The sequence below is a fragment of the Coffea eugenioides genome, chromosome 10 (genome assembly GCF_003713205.1).
Source record: "Coffea eugenioides isolate CCC68of chromosome 10, Ceug_1.0, whole genome shotgun sequence".
NCBI lineage: Eukaryota > Viridiplantae > Streptophyta > Magnoliopsida > Gentianales > Rubiaceae > Coffea > Coffea eugenioides.
In genome coordinates, this window is record NC_040044.1 from 21,335,422 (window position 1) to 21,351,972 (window position 16,551).

Here is a 16,551-nt window from a genome sequence, read left to right on the forward strand (position 1 = left end):
CCTGTGATGGCAGCTTTCCCACATTGTATCCAACTAAGTGATAGGGCTAGGAATTACGAGCAAAACCTTGCATTTTAATATGCTTCCTACTTTTCACGGTCTATCTAATGAAGACCCATTATCTTTTATCCGAGAATTTTACTCGGTGGTGGAGACTTTTTCATTGAGTGGGATATCAGAAGATGATTTGCAAATGAGGTGTTTTCCCTACTGCCTCAAGGACCGTGCTAAATCTTGGCTGCTAAACTTACCTCAGGGATCTTTGAGAACTTGGGAAGATGTTTACAATATCTTTATGACCAAGTACTACTCTCCGCAGAAAACTATTGATCTAAGGAACAAAATTTGCTCCTTTACTCAAATGGAGGGAGAGCCCATTCACGAAGCTTGGGAACGGTATAAGTTGCTATTTGCTCAATGTCCTCATCACCAGTATCCATTGGCTCTACATGTGCAATTTTTCTATGATGGCTTGACTTTCACGACTCAAAACATGGTAGATTTTGCAGTAAAAGGGTACATTGGTGATAAAACTCTGGAAGAATTGATTGCAATATTTGAGTTACTTGCTAGTAACTCTCAAGTAACTCTCAACAAAAGGCAAGTCGAGGTAAAAGAGTAAGTGTCCATGAAGTATCTACTTCTAAGGATTTGGATTCACAAGTGACCGAATTGAGTCGTTAGATGCATCAGATGCAATTGTCGCTAAAAGGCAAAACTCAATCTTTAGAGCCATGTTCTCAAATGAATGATCTCTTTTCTAATATGTATAATGAGGGATGGAGAAATGTCCCTAATTTATCATGGAGAAATCAAGGGATCACCCCTATGGGACCGCCTGGGTTCCCAGGTCAGTCGCAGGGATCTCAATATCTACCTTCGCTTGCTCAAGAAAAAAAGCCAAGTGTTGAAAATATGATGTTGCAATACATACAGAAATTGGAGCAAATAACTCAATCTCAACAAGCTTCTATTCAACGTTTTGAGAAAAAAGTAGGCCCATTGTCGAAGGGAATAACTGAGAAGGGGCAAGATAAACTGCCTAGTACTACTCAGGTGAATCCTAAAGAAGCTACAATGGCAATAACTCTTCGCTCAGGGAAGGTGTTGGATGATCCTGAAGCTAAAGTAAAGCCAGTACTTGAGAAGAAAAATGAGGTTAAAGTGGATGATGGAACTGAAAAAATTGAGGATGAGCATGATGGCTTGGGCAAAAAGTGTGAAGATGATCAATGTATAAAGGTGCCAGAAGTTAAAACTTATGTGCCACTTATCCCCTTCCTGCAAAGGTTTAAGAAGAAGGCAGCTGATGAGATATATCAAAAGTTTGTTGGTATGTTTAAGAAGTTACAAGTTAATATGCCTTTCTCCGAAGTTTTGGCAAATATCCTTGCTTATGCAAAGTTCTCAAAGGAGATAGTATCTAATAAAAAGAAGTTAAAGGACTTTGCAGAGGTGTCCCTTACTGAGGAATGCAATGCAATACTTCAAAATCATCTTCTAATTAAGATGAAAGATCCAGGGAGTTTTACTGTGCCTTGTCAATTTGAACATCTTCTTGTTGATAAATGTTTATGTGACCTTGGATCTAGTGTTAATTTGATGCCTTTATCATTTTTCAGGAAATTGAAGTTTACCAACCTAGTGCCTACTCAAGTGATTCTACAATTGGCTGATCATTCAGTGTGTTATCCAATGGGTATTGTAGAAGATCTATTGGTTAAAGTTGGTAAATTTTATTTTCCTACTGATTTTATTGTTTTTGATATGGAGGAAGATATTTCTATAGCTATTATCCTTGGTAGAGGGTTCTTAGCTACGAGGGGAGCTACTATAGATTTACTTGAAGGAAAATTAACTCTAAAGGTTGGTACAGAGAAAGAAGAATTTAATGTTTTTGAACCCTTAAAGTATCCTTCTTATGAGGAATCTTGTTCCTATATTGCTGCTACTGATGAGTTGTATGGTGAAAAATGTCTTAGAGCAGGACATAGGTTTTTTGCCTTTGCATGATTATTGCTCATATTTTTCCTCAGTGGTCCGGAAGCACAATGTTGATGTAAACAGTTGTGCAGTACTGCGGGTACATAAATTAGAGAATGTGCAAATATCTGAACCATTTCATCCTCTTTGAGATTATCGGCATTGTCCGGCTGAAGACATAAAAACTTAGCGTGTGACGACCCCACTTCCCCCTAAGGCGAACCAGAGGGTTGGCGGGCCGTCTGCCTAGCTCTCGCCAGGACTCACGCAAACAATCTCACCCAAATCCTTCCGAAGATTAACCTAACTATTACAATAACGATCTCCCAAAAATAGATCAATTGCTAAAACCACAGTAACTTCAGAGATAACAGCAATTGAAGATAGCCAATCGACGGCTCTTAAATACCTCACGCGTTACAACCAAGTAGTAAATTCAAACAACTTCAAAAGTATATATTCATACGACGCAAATATTTACATACGAGCCAAATATCAAAATTAGGGTTTACACTTTTCCAGCTTCAAGTGGTAACCCAAGACAAAAGTACATTGTTTTATTCGAATTACATTACGAACTGCAAATCAAAGTCACAAGGTTCAAATACATTCATAAGCAAATATAAGTAGGCTCAGATTTCTCAAACGTCAAGACCTGTCAAGGAAAACAAATAAACGTGGGGTGAGCTAAAGCTCAGTGGTGCCCCAAAACTTGCAATCAAATAAAACAAATAACACGTATTGATTTCAATTGAAGTAAACAAATAGGAAAGCATATAACAGCACAAGGTAGGATACAGGGGCTCTCAGGAGCCATTCTCCACGCTTGATCAAAATTTACCGTAGTCGACACTCCGTCAACTCTCACTACTTACGGTCCATGTAGATCTTTTTCTTTTTCTTAACTCCGACACCAATCATACCCCTGTCCCGGGCCCGCACACCAAATAAGAAAGCGGTAATACTCGAGTATACCCTTTGGATAAACTAGTCGAGGGATTCACCCAACGACGTCACAAACTAGTCGAGGGATTTACCCAACGACGTCACAACACTTGAGATATTCACGAAAACATTTCACACAAGTCACCACTCGAACGGCTAGTGTGATAAAGTACACACTGCTCACTTCGATGGATCAAAAACCACTTTGCAATTATCATATATCGAGTCAAGAAAGCACTGTAACCAAATAGTCATAAAACAAGCAGGGACACTCACCAAAAGTGAAGTCACAGGTCAAGCTGGGAATCGAAGTCCACGTCCTCGCTAAACCCTAAAATATCAAGTTTTTTAAAAAAACTATAAGTTTTACTATACAAACTCTTGGCTTATATATAAAATATTATCTGGTATATAACTAGTTTATTTTCTCAGAATAAATCATTACATCTCCTAGAATTAAAGCTAATAAAGCGATAAAATATTTCGTATGATTTCTTTAAAGATACTTTTCTTTCTAGAGGTGCAACTAGGACTAATACACTTCAAATAAGTTTTCTTGTCGAGCAAGTTTTCTACACTTTTCATTTAAAATTATTAAAATCTAGTGTTTTTAACAATTTTCCTCTGAAACAACTAGCCAGGAATAATTTCACGAAAAACTTGAAGTTTGGAAGTTAATGTAATTATTTCTTAAAGGTAATAAAGCTAGTTTAAACAAAGAAAAGAATTAACTAGTTAGCAAGGTTTTAAAAGTCCCGACACTCGAATTTTAGCATTATCGTACCATGCTCAATTTCTATAGCCTGATATTAAAACAAAATATATCAACAAAGCTTGGTTTAAAAGTACTCAAATTCAAATGACCACAACGGACTTCACGATTCCCACTTCATTTGCACATTATATTCCAAGTTGCCAATATAATAAAATCACAATTCGAATATCAATTTCACTAGGGTTTCATCAATCATTAGCCCTAGGTTTCAACAGGTTCGCAAATTAAACAAAGGAAGTCCAAGATATCAAAACAATTCCAAATCACAGGTCATGGCCTTCCAAGTACATTTCGGCCAAACAACTTAAACAATTCCACCAAGAATTTAACTCTTGCAAAAATTACTCAAATGGCCAAGAGCTTCATCAATCATTAGCTCTTGACAACAAACAATCACTTCCAATCACAATTCAACCAGAATTTCAACCCAAAACAGGAAGAAAAACAACAGCCAACTTGACTCTCAAATAATTCTAAAAATTCAGATTTTCTTTTCTTGTTTCGATAGTCAAGAGAATTCCAGCAAATTTCAATCCAAGATGTCCAACTTTTACTTGCTAAAAACACTAAACGTATAGCTTATAATCTGTCCAAACCAAACTAGAACAAATAACACACAAAGCCAGAAAATAATCTCACTCAAAAACCTCAATTAATTCGGCCAGCTATCAAATCCAATTTCCAGCAATATAGTAGTTCATTTATAGAGCTTTTGTCCCTAGTTTTCTTCAATTTTTACTCCAACCCAACATGCAAAAGGTGATTAGCAAGTTATAAACAGATCTTAAGCATCCAATATGAAAGTCTCAGCTACAAACTCGAAGAAAACTAATCAAATGCTCAACTCTTTCTCTCGGCCGCAATTTCAGATTCCTTTTCTTTCTTTTTTTTTTTCACGGTTCAACAGCTACATGCATGACCCAAAAATCAGTTATCTATCAGCTTTGATCCCTAAACAAGTTCGAACAACATCAAAACACTATCCAACCAGAAATTCAATCAATCCTGCCCTCGGTTGGCTTGCATGCAACCTGATTTTGTATCTTTTCAATTTTTCTGACTTAATCAAAGCTAATTAACCTCATGCAAAGCTTAATCATCCAGATTCCAGTTAGTTAAACACATAGCCGAGTGAGAATCAAACACTTTCCAGCAAATTTCATACTAAGATACCCATACAACTCCCAAAACAACTCCATCGGCTAAGCTGGAAAATTGGTTTAGCAGTCCAACAGCTTCCAACAAAAATTTCTAGCCATGCAACCGAATTCCTAGCCGTAAAGTTCACATGCAAAACCAAATAAAGAGCTATCTATCAGATTGGGTCCAAGACTACGCTCAGATCATCACAAATCAGCAAGTTAAAGCTGAAATTTCCAGCTCAAGCTCACGGCAGATTCAATTTCTTTCGAAAACAATTTTCTGGTAACTTAATTCTTCATCCAAACGCACAATTCTCACATGCATGCCTCTAAACAGCTTCATCTACCCATAATCAAATAGTTCAAGTCTGGAAATTACCTCAGCTTGGAGCTCAACGCACACCACTAGCGGCCGAAAATTTTCTCTCCTCTCGGCAGTCCAAAACTGCAGTCCGCAACTCTCCCTCTCCCTTGCTCAAACTTGCGGCTGGATTGGAGGAAGTTTAGCTCTCGGTTTTCTCCACCTGCTCACGGCTAGAATGAAGAATGAGCAGCAGGCCCTTTTTTTTTTTTAGCCTACGGCCGAAAGAAAACAATGAGAAGCTCGGCTCTCCCTCTCGGACGTTAATTCCAATGAAGTTGCTCACTCACAGCTCACGGTAGAAAGGCAAATGAAATGGAGGTATTGTGGTGAGTGGTAGTTAATATAATAGTGTGTGATAATGGAAGATGGAGCCGGCAATAAGGATGGAAAGTGCTGGAATGCGAAGTGGAAAATGGTAGTGGTTGTAGTGGATCTGACATGCTGAAATTGTTTGCGATTGAAGACTGTTCCAGAAGACTCCATGGCTGCATGGTGGATTCGAAATGGAGGAAGGCTAATTTGGTCTTTTAGCAACTTGTCCGCCCTTCCCCTTAAGCTCTCAATCGTAAACTAACTCCAAGATTTCACCCCGAATGAAATTCGATAGCCTACTAGCACACTAGTCTTGCAAAGATTAAATTATCGAGATTCCAAAATCCTAAGATTAATTATAGCGAGTTTTAACCTAAAGCGATTTCGTCTTAATTCTAGATTCCCGATAACACCTAATAATATACTGATCTCGCAAAGATTTTAATTATCGAAATGTTTACGTCCTAAGTGTAATTATAAAGGGTTTTGACCTAGACTCGATTCCATCTTAATTCTAAGGTTTCCGATGGCACTTAACACACTTAAAATTAGCTATCGATATTCAAGGAATTAATATTAAGGCAATAAATAATCTACATCAAGAAATATTAATTTATCTTGACAAAACCAAGTACTTTAATATTTTGGCACAATTATATTATTTATCACATAAAAATTGTTTTTACGCACTTATTTAAAGACAAGTAGAAATAATGCTAGAATTTATTAAAGAATCAAAATGCAAGTGAAATATGCATGAATATATATATATATATTTTTTCGGGGTTCTCACATAGCGCTTATAGGGAGGCAACCCAACTTTCTTTTTAATTTCATTTAATATTTTCCTTGTTTTTGGGATTAATGGTGGTGTTTATTTTCTTAGGATTTTATTGCTTTCTAGTTTGGATTATTTGGTGGTGAGTTTAACCCCTATTTATAGCGTTCTTTTATTCTTTTAGTTTGGTAGGATTGCTTCCAGAACTTGACTATTGGATGGTAAATGGCAACTTCTCTCCCACTTCGCTTGGTCATTGGAATTCATTTGTTATCAGGGGAGTCTCACTCTCAACTCTTTTCTTGTTATTATTCCTTTATTTCATCCCGAACATTGACGACAATGTTGTCCTAAGTGTGGGGGAAGGGTGAAAGAGTGAAGTGAAATTTTTGGTTAAAATTTTTCAAATTTTTGTTCCTATTGTTGATTTCCTCGATGTACAATGGCTTATATTTCAAGTATTATTAGGATTAAAGTTTATTCGTATGAATGTGTTAAGTACTAAATGGTGTTGTCTTAGAGTGCTTCTTTGGTGAATATTTGATATTTTGGAACTTTTTCAATTTTTCGGCTAATTTTTCTAGGCGTTGTAAATATTTTTTTAGCATTTTTCTTGTGAAGTTGGCCTAATTACTAATCTTAGTTGTCCATGATAATGGGAGATGAAGCAAGGTTTTATGTTATTGTTGGCGCTAAATGTTTATTTTATTAATTTAACTGTACTCTGCTGATTGTCGTTGCCTAATAATCGAGGGTGTTCACCTAAAAGTGTCGGCTTTCGCGTCAAACAGTGGTGATAACTATGAGTATGTGATTCTTTAGCGATGAAAGTTGAGTAACCTGGCTCTTTCATTTGGAAAATGTTGGAGTTCGCGTCAAAAGGCTTGAACGGCTGAGAATTGAGCATATTTCCCTTATTGAAATGTGAAAAAGCTCAAACGTGGGGGAATTTGAAGAAAACAAAGAGAAAAATAAAGGGAAAAGAAACAAAAATATGTGGATTATAATAATAGCTGTGGATCCATTTGGTTATAAGTTTGAGATTTTGTTTAATAGTTGGACCATTTGCGAGAAAATACTTTCTAAATATTTTATATTCCTAATTAAGTCAGCTAGAGTCGAAAGGGTTGATGGTATTTTAAAGCTAACCAAAGAAGTATCTCTTTGGTTTTCACTATTAGCAGTTGACACTTGCTTAAAATGGTTGCTTTAATAATGATAGTCTTGAATATAGCCATTGTTTGTATTTAATTGGTTTTGTTCATGTGCTTGAGGACAAGCATAGATTAAGTGTAGGGGAGTTTGATAGGGCGTAATTTGTGGTACATTTATAGGTATAAGTTGCTAGTTAACCATGTTATTTGAGCTTTATCTTGAGTAGAAACTACTTAATTTGCTCTTATATTGTTCCAATAGGTGAAAAACTCAATTGGATAGAGATTGGCTAAAACACGATGTGAAGAAACACTGAAAGAGGAAAAAGAGGAAAATGATGAGGTGTTAATCAGAAACGGCTAAGAAAGAAAACGAATCAGAGTTTACGAGGCCAATTCCGGTGCCAGTGTTTGTGCCAGTCTTATCGTCGATGTTGGTCTGATGAAGCAGAGGGCTGTAATCCGAAAGAACTTCGGTGCCGGTCTTATCGCCGGTGTTATCACCGATCTTCATCGGGTCTCGATGCACGTGCTTGTTTTAAAACTGAAGGAGACATAATCCAAGGGGGATTCACTTGTAACCTTTAAGAAACTATAAATATGGGCTATTTAGGACATTTTTAGGGGTGGAAAACATTAGTCTAGATTAGTTTTAACATCTTTTCATAAATTATTCTGGAGAGATTAAGGTCAAATGAAGGCGAATCAACGGAGCGCGCAAGGAGAAGATTGGAGCAAGCAACGGAGAAGTTTTCTTACTCTATTTCTTATCTTTATAGCAGCTCTTTGAATTCATAGTTTTAATTTCCAAATCATGTTGAACTAAATTGTTTCAAGGGTTTGGATTTTTATGAAGGAATTTGATTAATTCTTTTAGGTTAATCTCTTGCTTTTTTATATGATTTATCTATCTTGATTTAAGTATCTGCGTATGTTTGGCCACCATAGACATGCTCTTAGGACTTGTATTGAATTGAGAAAGGAGATATAGCCGTGTACTAGATAGATAAATATACTTAACCTAATCACGAGTGTAGGTTAGGATTTGTATGACACACCTATATAACTAAAGTTCTTAAAGAGTTTAATTGAATGCTTGCGATCTCGAGAGAGACGTAGGATTTAATTAGACATACTTTAGATGTATCGAGAAACAATCTAAAATACAATTGCGTGATGCGTTCATGGTTTATTGAGAAATTAACTAGATAATTGACTCAAATTCTGGATTAAAACCCAAAATCCTAGACTCGCGTCTATTGTTTTCTCACCACTATTTTATTTAAATTGATTATTATTTATTTTTTTAGTTAGAAAATAAAACTCCTCAAATTTGAATTTTATTATTTTGTAAGAATAATTAAAATAGAAAATTAACTCGTCCTTGTGGGTTCGATCTTGGAATACTACAAGTAAATTATTAGTACGATCTACCCTATGCGCTTGTAGGAAATTGTTGATCACTTACTAGTTCAATGCTAGTGAGAATTTATAGAAATGGTTAGTCCAACGCTAGATCCTTAGGTCATCCACGCGCTAGATTCATGTATTGCGTGTCATTCATTGCATTTTCATGCATCTTTTCCATTTTAGGTAATCTTTCTCATTTGCATGATCTTTCTTCTTATATTATTCCCTTACCCTCTATATGTGTGAACTATATCATTTAGAATTGCATCTTATTGAGGAAATTAGAAAAATGAGTAAGTACATTTGCTTGTCTAGGTTAGAAGAGTTATTTTTCCAATATGGGAAATGGGTGATTATGGCTCTTTAGTTTAAATATCCCATTAACCCCTTTATAAGAAAGAAAATTATGTCACGAGTTTTTGTTATGTTGCATTCCCTTTTCTTTGATTACTTATACTTATATATAATTTAATTTTCTTTTTTTTGAGTCTCATTTTTACATGCTCGTGACCTCTTCAAGGGATTGTTTTGGGATTCGCAATTAATGTGATTGGTACCTATTAAATGTTAAATGGACATTTTGCCCTTTTCGATATGTTCTTAAAATATAAATTTGCATCCATATAGAAAACATCCACATGTGATAAATTTAAAGGTTAGATTAGGAAAATTTTGACTAAATCTCGCAACTAGTTTTAGATTAGATTGAAAGGGTGCCTTAGGTTTGAGCCAATCAAACCCTTGCCTTCCCTTTCTTCAACCTTGACTCCCGAACTCATTTTCTCTCGTTTTCAAAGACCTGGAGTTGTCAAAAAGGGTTTTATTTTATTTTTAGTCAAGAATATTTTTGGATGAATTGGCACACCTAAACTCAATACCAAGTGGCGACTCCTTTTTTTTTCTCTCTAAAACCCTTTTAGACTAAATTTTAGGCCCAAAGTGTCACATTTTTAAAGTCCCATTTTAGGCCATTTTTCACTTGTTTTATTTTTAAATCAAAAATACATTTTTTGTAAAAAAATTTTTGTTGCAAAAAATGGGGTGTGACATCTTCCACGACATCTTGATTAATACTTCCAGTAAACCTCTGGCATGGTAATTCTTCAAATTTTGGCCACTTCATGTTAGGTTTTTCCAATTTAATCTCTTGATACCAATTATCAGATTTCCCATCTAAAAACATTTCAACCACTAACAGCTTGTGTTCCTTAGGTATTCTATTAATCAAGAAGTACTTATTGCACTTTGTCACTTGGTCTCTCACCACAGAACATGACTAATTCAACTTTGGGAGAATTGTAATATGAGTTTTTACCTATTAATTCGCAGCTCTTGCCCTCATATTACAATTCTCCCAATGTAGGAGGAGTAGGCAACAAGGGTTCTTTAGTTCCTCCTTTCTCCTTATTAGTCATGATCTTCACCATTGAACTGTGCATTGAACTTCTAATCGATTCCAATGATTAATGACTCGATTCATATGTTCTTTTCCTCCATTTCTTCACGAAATTGAAGCTAGCATTTGTGCATATCCTCCACTACTTCTTGTAGCTTAGCTTCTTGCTTTTTGATCTGGTCCTCCAAGGTCTTGAATCTTGTACTCTCTACCATGGTAACTTCCTCTATTGGCCACGAATCGACAGGTTCTGAATACCAATTTGTCAAGAACTAGAGTTTTTGAGTGAATTACAACTAACCACAAATGCAGTAGTAAGTTGTAAGAATGAACAAGGAGACGATGGATTAAAAAAAGAAAAGGATGAAGAGAGAGAGAGAGAAAGGGAAGAATAGAATGATCCAGATTTCTTATTTCTCAAGCTGATTCCGGTACAATGCTTCTTGAGCTATATATTTAGCTCAATCAACTAACTAACTATATCACAAATATTTGTAACTAACTCTATGACAGTTATCAACTTTTGATATTGACAATTAAGTCCCTTATTTAACAATACTTTGTAACTAAGTCCCATGAGCTTGACAGTGACTAAGTTCTCAAACCTGACTCCAGGATTAGGCCCTAAGGCTATCTTACTTAAAAGCACATCACAATTTTCTCTTAGATTGTCCACTAATTATGCCTCCAAATTAGGTAATGCTAAGAGTGCACAGACCAATGGAAAACTTGAGAAAATGGAATTTCGTTGTCAACATCTTCCAATTATCACCATGGTTCGCCAACTCGGCCTAGTCATCTCCGACTCGGCCGAGCCGTAACTGGAACAGCGGGAACCAATACGATACCGATCCCCGAATCGCAGATTATATCATATCCAATTTGAATCGCTCCGAATCAGTCAATATTGTCCGAGTTAGAGCCGTGTAGCAAGATACCAGCCAAAATCTCATATTTGACTCGAATATGAATTGATCAAATCATGAACAGCAACTAAAACACCTAATAATTCACCTTTTCATTTTTTACTTTACCAAAACCAAACAAAACATGAACACAAAACAAAAGGCCATGAAAGTGTGATTATCTAAGTGAATTATTTCCCTACAACTACAAAAGGCCGTGCACCAACAATACGGCTGTTGAAGAGTCTTTCCCCTATGATTTCTTGTTTTCTTTTTCAGCCACAAAGACAAGATTTAGGGGAAAGGGAAGATAAGGGGAGAAACATACCGTCAATTTCTGTGTGCCTTTTGCAAAGAGGGAATTTCTTCAGGTTTGCAGAGAGGGAAGGAGAAAACAGAGAGAAAGGAAAAAGGAAAAGAATGAATGAGGGTGACAGTAGTAGCTGGAGTGATTATTTGGAGAAGCGAACTGAAGGGGCTCTTCAATTTCTTCATTATCTGGCTGTGAATGAAGGATAGGAGAAAAACAGAGGGTGATGGCAGAGAAGGAAGAAGAAAACAGAAGGAAAGGGAAAGGGAAAGAAAGAATGAAGGTGGCGATTCACTAAATCTGGAGTGATTGTTTGGGAAAGCAAGCTGAAGGGGTTCTTCAATTTCTTCATTGTATGGCTGTGAAGAAGGAGAAAAAAGAGTGAAAGGGAAATAGAAAAAAAAAGGAAGAAAGGGCCAGCTAAATCTCTGAGAGGAACAACACTAAATGGTGGAGAAGTTGGGCTTTTGTACAGGAGCCGAAGATAGGAAAAAAATAGAAGGAAAAATTAGAAGCACTTAAAGTCCAAGTTTGGCCCAAGTAATTAAGGGACTAGACTCCTAATCTTAAGCTCAAGCATCAGGCCAAAAGGTCCACATCTTATTTCAAAATAACTTATCAATTTAATTTTTTTTTGAATTTAGTATTCAGATTTGATATTTAGATATTTGTAAATTTATGTAATGTATTTTTGCATTTTTTTTATATATTATTAAGTATATGATTAATTTGTATTAGTAGTCTCTTATCTAAGTTTTAGCTAGAAAATATATAGTCAATATTTGGATACATTTTAATGATCATAAATGTAATTTATTTATTTTCATGTATCTCAATTATGTTGGTTAAAATGATTTTAGGTAAATTAAATAGAAAATGGCAAGAAAAAAGAGTTTATTACAAGTTCAACTTAGTTAAACAAAAAAATTGAAGTGGGCAAATTGTGAAACTTGTATAATTAAACTTGATCGGAAAATATTTAATATATTTAGATAATAAAATTTTTTCTATTGTTATCTAAATAATGCATATTAACATGTTTAACATCACATTTATAATTATTTAACTAATGTAGGGATTAAGCGATTAGACTCCTAATCTTAAACTCAAGCATAAGGCCAAAAGATCCACCTCTTCTTTCAAAATAACTTATCAATTTTAATTTTTTTTGAATTTAGTAATCAGATGTGATATTTAGATATTTGTAAATTTATGTAATGCATTTTTGCATTTTTTATATACTATTAAGTATATGATTAATTTGTATTAATAGTTTCTTATCTAAGTTTTAGTTAGAAAATATATAGTCATTATTTGGATACATTTTAATGATCATAAATGTAATTTATTTATTTTCATGTATCTCAATTATGTTGGTTAAAATGATTTTAGGTAAATTAAATAGAAAATGGCAAAAAAAATAATGAGTTTATTACAAGTTCCACTTCGTTAAACAAAAAAAATTAAAGGGGGCAAATTGTGAAAGTATAAATTATCTTGTATAATTAAACTTGATCGGAAAATATTTAATATATTTAGATAATAAAATTTTTTATTGTTATCTAAATAATGCATATTAACATGTTTAACATCACATCTATAATTATTTAACTAATGTAGGGATAGTGTCAAATGGGTCCAAATCAAGACATTGGTTGGGATCATGCTACTCCAATTGGTAATGACAGAAAGGTTGTGCAATTATTGTGGTAAAATTGTACATGGAGGAATTACAAGGATGAAACAGCATATTGGCCATGTAGTAGGACAAGAAACACTTGATTCAAGGTAAGAATGCAAGAGCTGCAATATAAAGGAAAAAAAATCATTGCGCCAATCCATCAATCTGCTGGTTGAAAATGAGGATGATGACGATGATGATATCTTCGAACTTAACGAAGAAGAAATGGAAGTTTTGGAAAGAAAGTAATACAAGCGAGCTATGGAAGAACTTAGATACATGGTATTTATGGAAGAGCAACGTAGGCATTCTATATCTGAAGGTTAGCAAACTATGGATTTTATGTCTAGCATGTATGTAGAAATATCTAAGAATTAATACACCATTTTTAGATTACATGACTTGTTTAATAAAAAATAGTACAATCTTTTATGTGCTACATTGCAGGGAGTAATAGTTCAAGTATACCTAATCTATTGTCCTCTAGAAGTAAAAGAGTTTTCTCACAGAATTTTAAGCTCAAGGCAAGAGATTTGGGGTCAAAAGGAGTTGATCCATACATGTTTCCCTCCAAAAATAAGTCAATAAAAAATTTGTTTTCCAAAGAAAATGCCAAAAAAGTTGGTAAAGCAATTGCAAAATTTTTTCATTTTAATGCCATACCATTTCATGCAGCTAATAGTGGTTCTTATTATCAATCAATGATTGACACAATGGCTAGTGCTGGACCTGGAATTAAAGGGCCAACAGGTAAACAAATTGGAGGTGAATATCTGAATGAGGAGATGATAGACGTTGACCAATACATTAGTTCCATTAAACAAAAATGGAAAACATATGGGTGCACAATCATGTGTGATGGTTGAAGTACTCAGACAAAGCATCTAATCATTAATTTAATGGTGTATTGTGATAGATACATGATATACCACAGCTCTGTCGATTGTACAAATAAGGCAAAGACTGCAAACTTTGTCTTATCCTTATTGGATAACCTTGTGGATTCCATTGGAGAAGGAAAAATCGTACAACTTGTCACTGATAGCAGACTATTATGAAGGCAGCCGGGGAGCAACTGATGAAGAAAAGGAAGCATTTGTTTTGGTCACCATGTGTTGCGCATTGTATTGATTTGATGCTAGAAGACATTGGTCAGATGAAGTCAATAAAGGATGCCATCAAACAAGGTAGGAGAATTACCAGTTTTACATACAATAGTGACAAAGTGGTTAATCTAATGAAGACATATACAAATAATAGAGAGTTACTGCGACCTGACATAACAAGATTTGCTACCGAATTCATTGCAACGGAAAGTCTTCTTGGTCATACTACCGAATTGAAACGAATGTGTACTTCAAATGAGTGGCACAAGTATACTAGCAGTTCTAAAAGAAGGGAAGAAGCTACTGAAGTGTCTGACTTGATTTTGTCAGAAAGATTTTGGAAAAGGGTTCAGCAGGTATGTGCAGTCATGGAACCGCTAGTGAAAGTTTTAAAAGTGATCAATCAGGATAAAAAATCCACACTACCTATTATATATGAGGCAATCGAAAGGGTTAAAATGGCTATAGAAATTGTAGTGAAAGACTATCAAAAGTATTGGGATATTATTGATGACAGATGGTATAGGCAGTTACACCAACACTTGCATGCAGCAGGTAATTATGTTTGACACTTATAAATAAATATTTTTTAAACAAATTATTTTGTGCTAAAGATTTTCTCACTTGACTATTTTTTATGTTATTGGCCCAGCCTATTTCTTAAATCCCGCTCTTCAATGTTCCGGTACCTGTGAATTTAATACACGTGAAGTTAGAAGAGGATTGAAAGAAGTAATTAAAAGGCTTGAACCGGATTTAGAAGTGCAAGCAAAAGCAATGAATGAGGTAAACAAAATTGCCATTATTTATTCACTTAAATTATATTATGTATTTTTAAATTACTAATATTCTAATTTTGTGATATCCTTAGATAAACACAATCGTGAACAAAATTGGAGAGTTTGGAAGAGCACTTGCAATAAAGGAAGTAGCTAGGTCTTTATCAGGTTCATAACTACAATTTTGTCCTTAAATTATATTATGCATTATTACATTATTTTAATGATTGTCGCACTCCATTTTTTGAAAATAAAATTTATGCGTTGAAAATATTGAGTTTTTGATTTTAGAAAATAAAGAAAAAGGACCTAAAATGGGACTTAAAATATGCGACAATTTGAGTCCAAAATAATAGTCTAAAAAGTGTTTTTAACAAAAATTAGGAGTCACCACTTGGTATTGAATTTAGGTGTACCAAGTCACCCAAAATATTTTTAAATAAATAAATAATAAATAAAATGATTTTTAGACAACTCCAGATTTTTGAAAATAAAAGAAAAAAGTTCGGGAGTCGCAGTTGAAGAAAGGGAAGGCAAAGATTAAATAGGTTCAAATTTAAGGTACCCTTTCAACCTAACCAAGGTTAGTTGCGAGATTTAGTCGAAAATTTTCCTATTCTAACTTATATAACTTATCACATTAGGATGCTTCTATATGGATGCAAATCTAGACCTAAAAGATATCAAAAATGTTGAAATGTCTCTTCAAATTTAATTGGTACCAATCACATTAATTGCGATGCCCAAGAGTGATTCTTTGAAGAGGTCACGAATATGTAAAAGATGAGACTCAAAGAAAAGAAAAATTAAATATATAAATATACATAGCCTAAGAGAGAGGAATGCAACATAATGGGTACTGGAGGGGGGATAAAATTCGTGATACAATTTTTTTTCTTATAGAGGGGGAAAAAGCGTGCTAAAAGAGCGTATTAAGGTTAAGAAACTACACTCATTCATTTTTCATATTGAAGGGTGATTTCCTAATCTAGTCAAGCAAATGGACTAACATATTTCTAATTTTCAAAATAAGATGCAATTTTAAATGATATGGTCCAAACATATAGAGGGTAAGAGAATAATAGTAGGAAAAATATCATGCAAATGAAAATAATCTAAAAATAGCAAAAATGCATGAAATGCGATAAATATCATACAAAGGTATGAATCTAGCATGAAAACAGCCTAAGGAGTCTAGTATTGGACTAACCTATTTCTATAAATCTTCAGTAGCGTTTGACTAGTGAAACATTGGGGAGAAAGCCACAAGTAGCATTGGACTAGTGTGGTGAAGTCATGCATTTACTATAAAAGAATAAATCATGTAAAATATAATTAAAATAAATAAACACATAAAGCACATAGAGCACGTAACACATAAACATAATGTCTAGATACAAAAGTCTTAAAGAAAGCGAATAAACACACAAGCATTTGGGGCCCTAACACACAAGCATAATATCTAGATGCAAAGGTCTTATGCACACAAACATGCAAGTACACAAACAAAT

At 34.4% G+C, this 16,551-nt stretch overlaps 2 protein-coding genes across 2 annotated transcripts; both read left to right on the forward strand.

The window, feature by feature from the left end:
• The first annotated feature begins 684 nt into the window (after window positions 1–684).
• On the forward strand, window positions 685–2,013 carry LOC113750562. The gene has a single exon (XM_027294523.1). The coding sequence runs from the start codon at window positions 685–687 to the stop codon at window positions 2,011–2,013; it is 1,329 nt and encodes a 442-aa protein (XP_027150324.1).
• A 12,196-nt stretch (window positions 2,014–14,209) lies between these two features.
• On the forward strand, window positions 14,210–15,216 carry LOC113750563. The gene is made up of 3 exons (XM_027294524.1): window positions 14,210–14,816; window positions 14,914–15,047; window positions 15,133–15,216. The coding sequence occupies exons 1-3, from the start codon at window positions 14,210–14,212 to the stop codon at window positions 15,214–15,216; spliced, it is 825 nt and encodes a 274-aa protein (XP_027150325.1).
• Window positions 15,217–16,551: the final 1,335 nt, after the last annotated feature.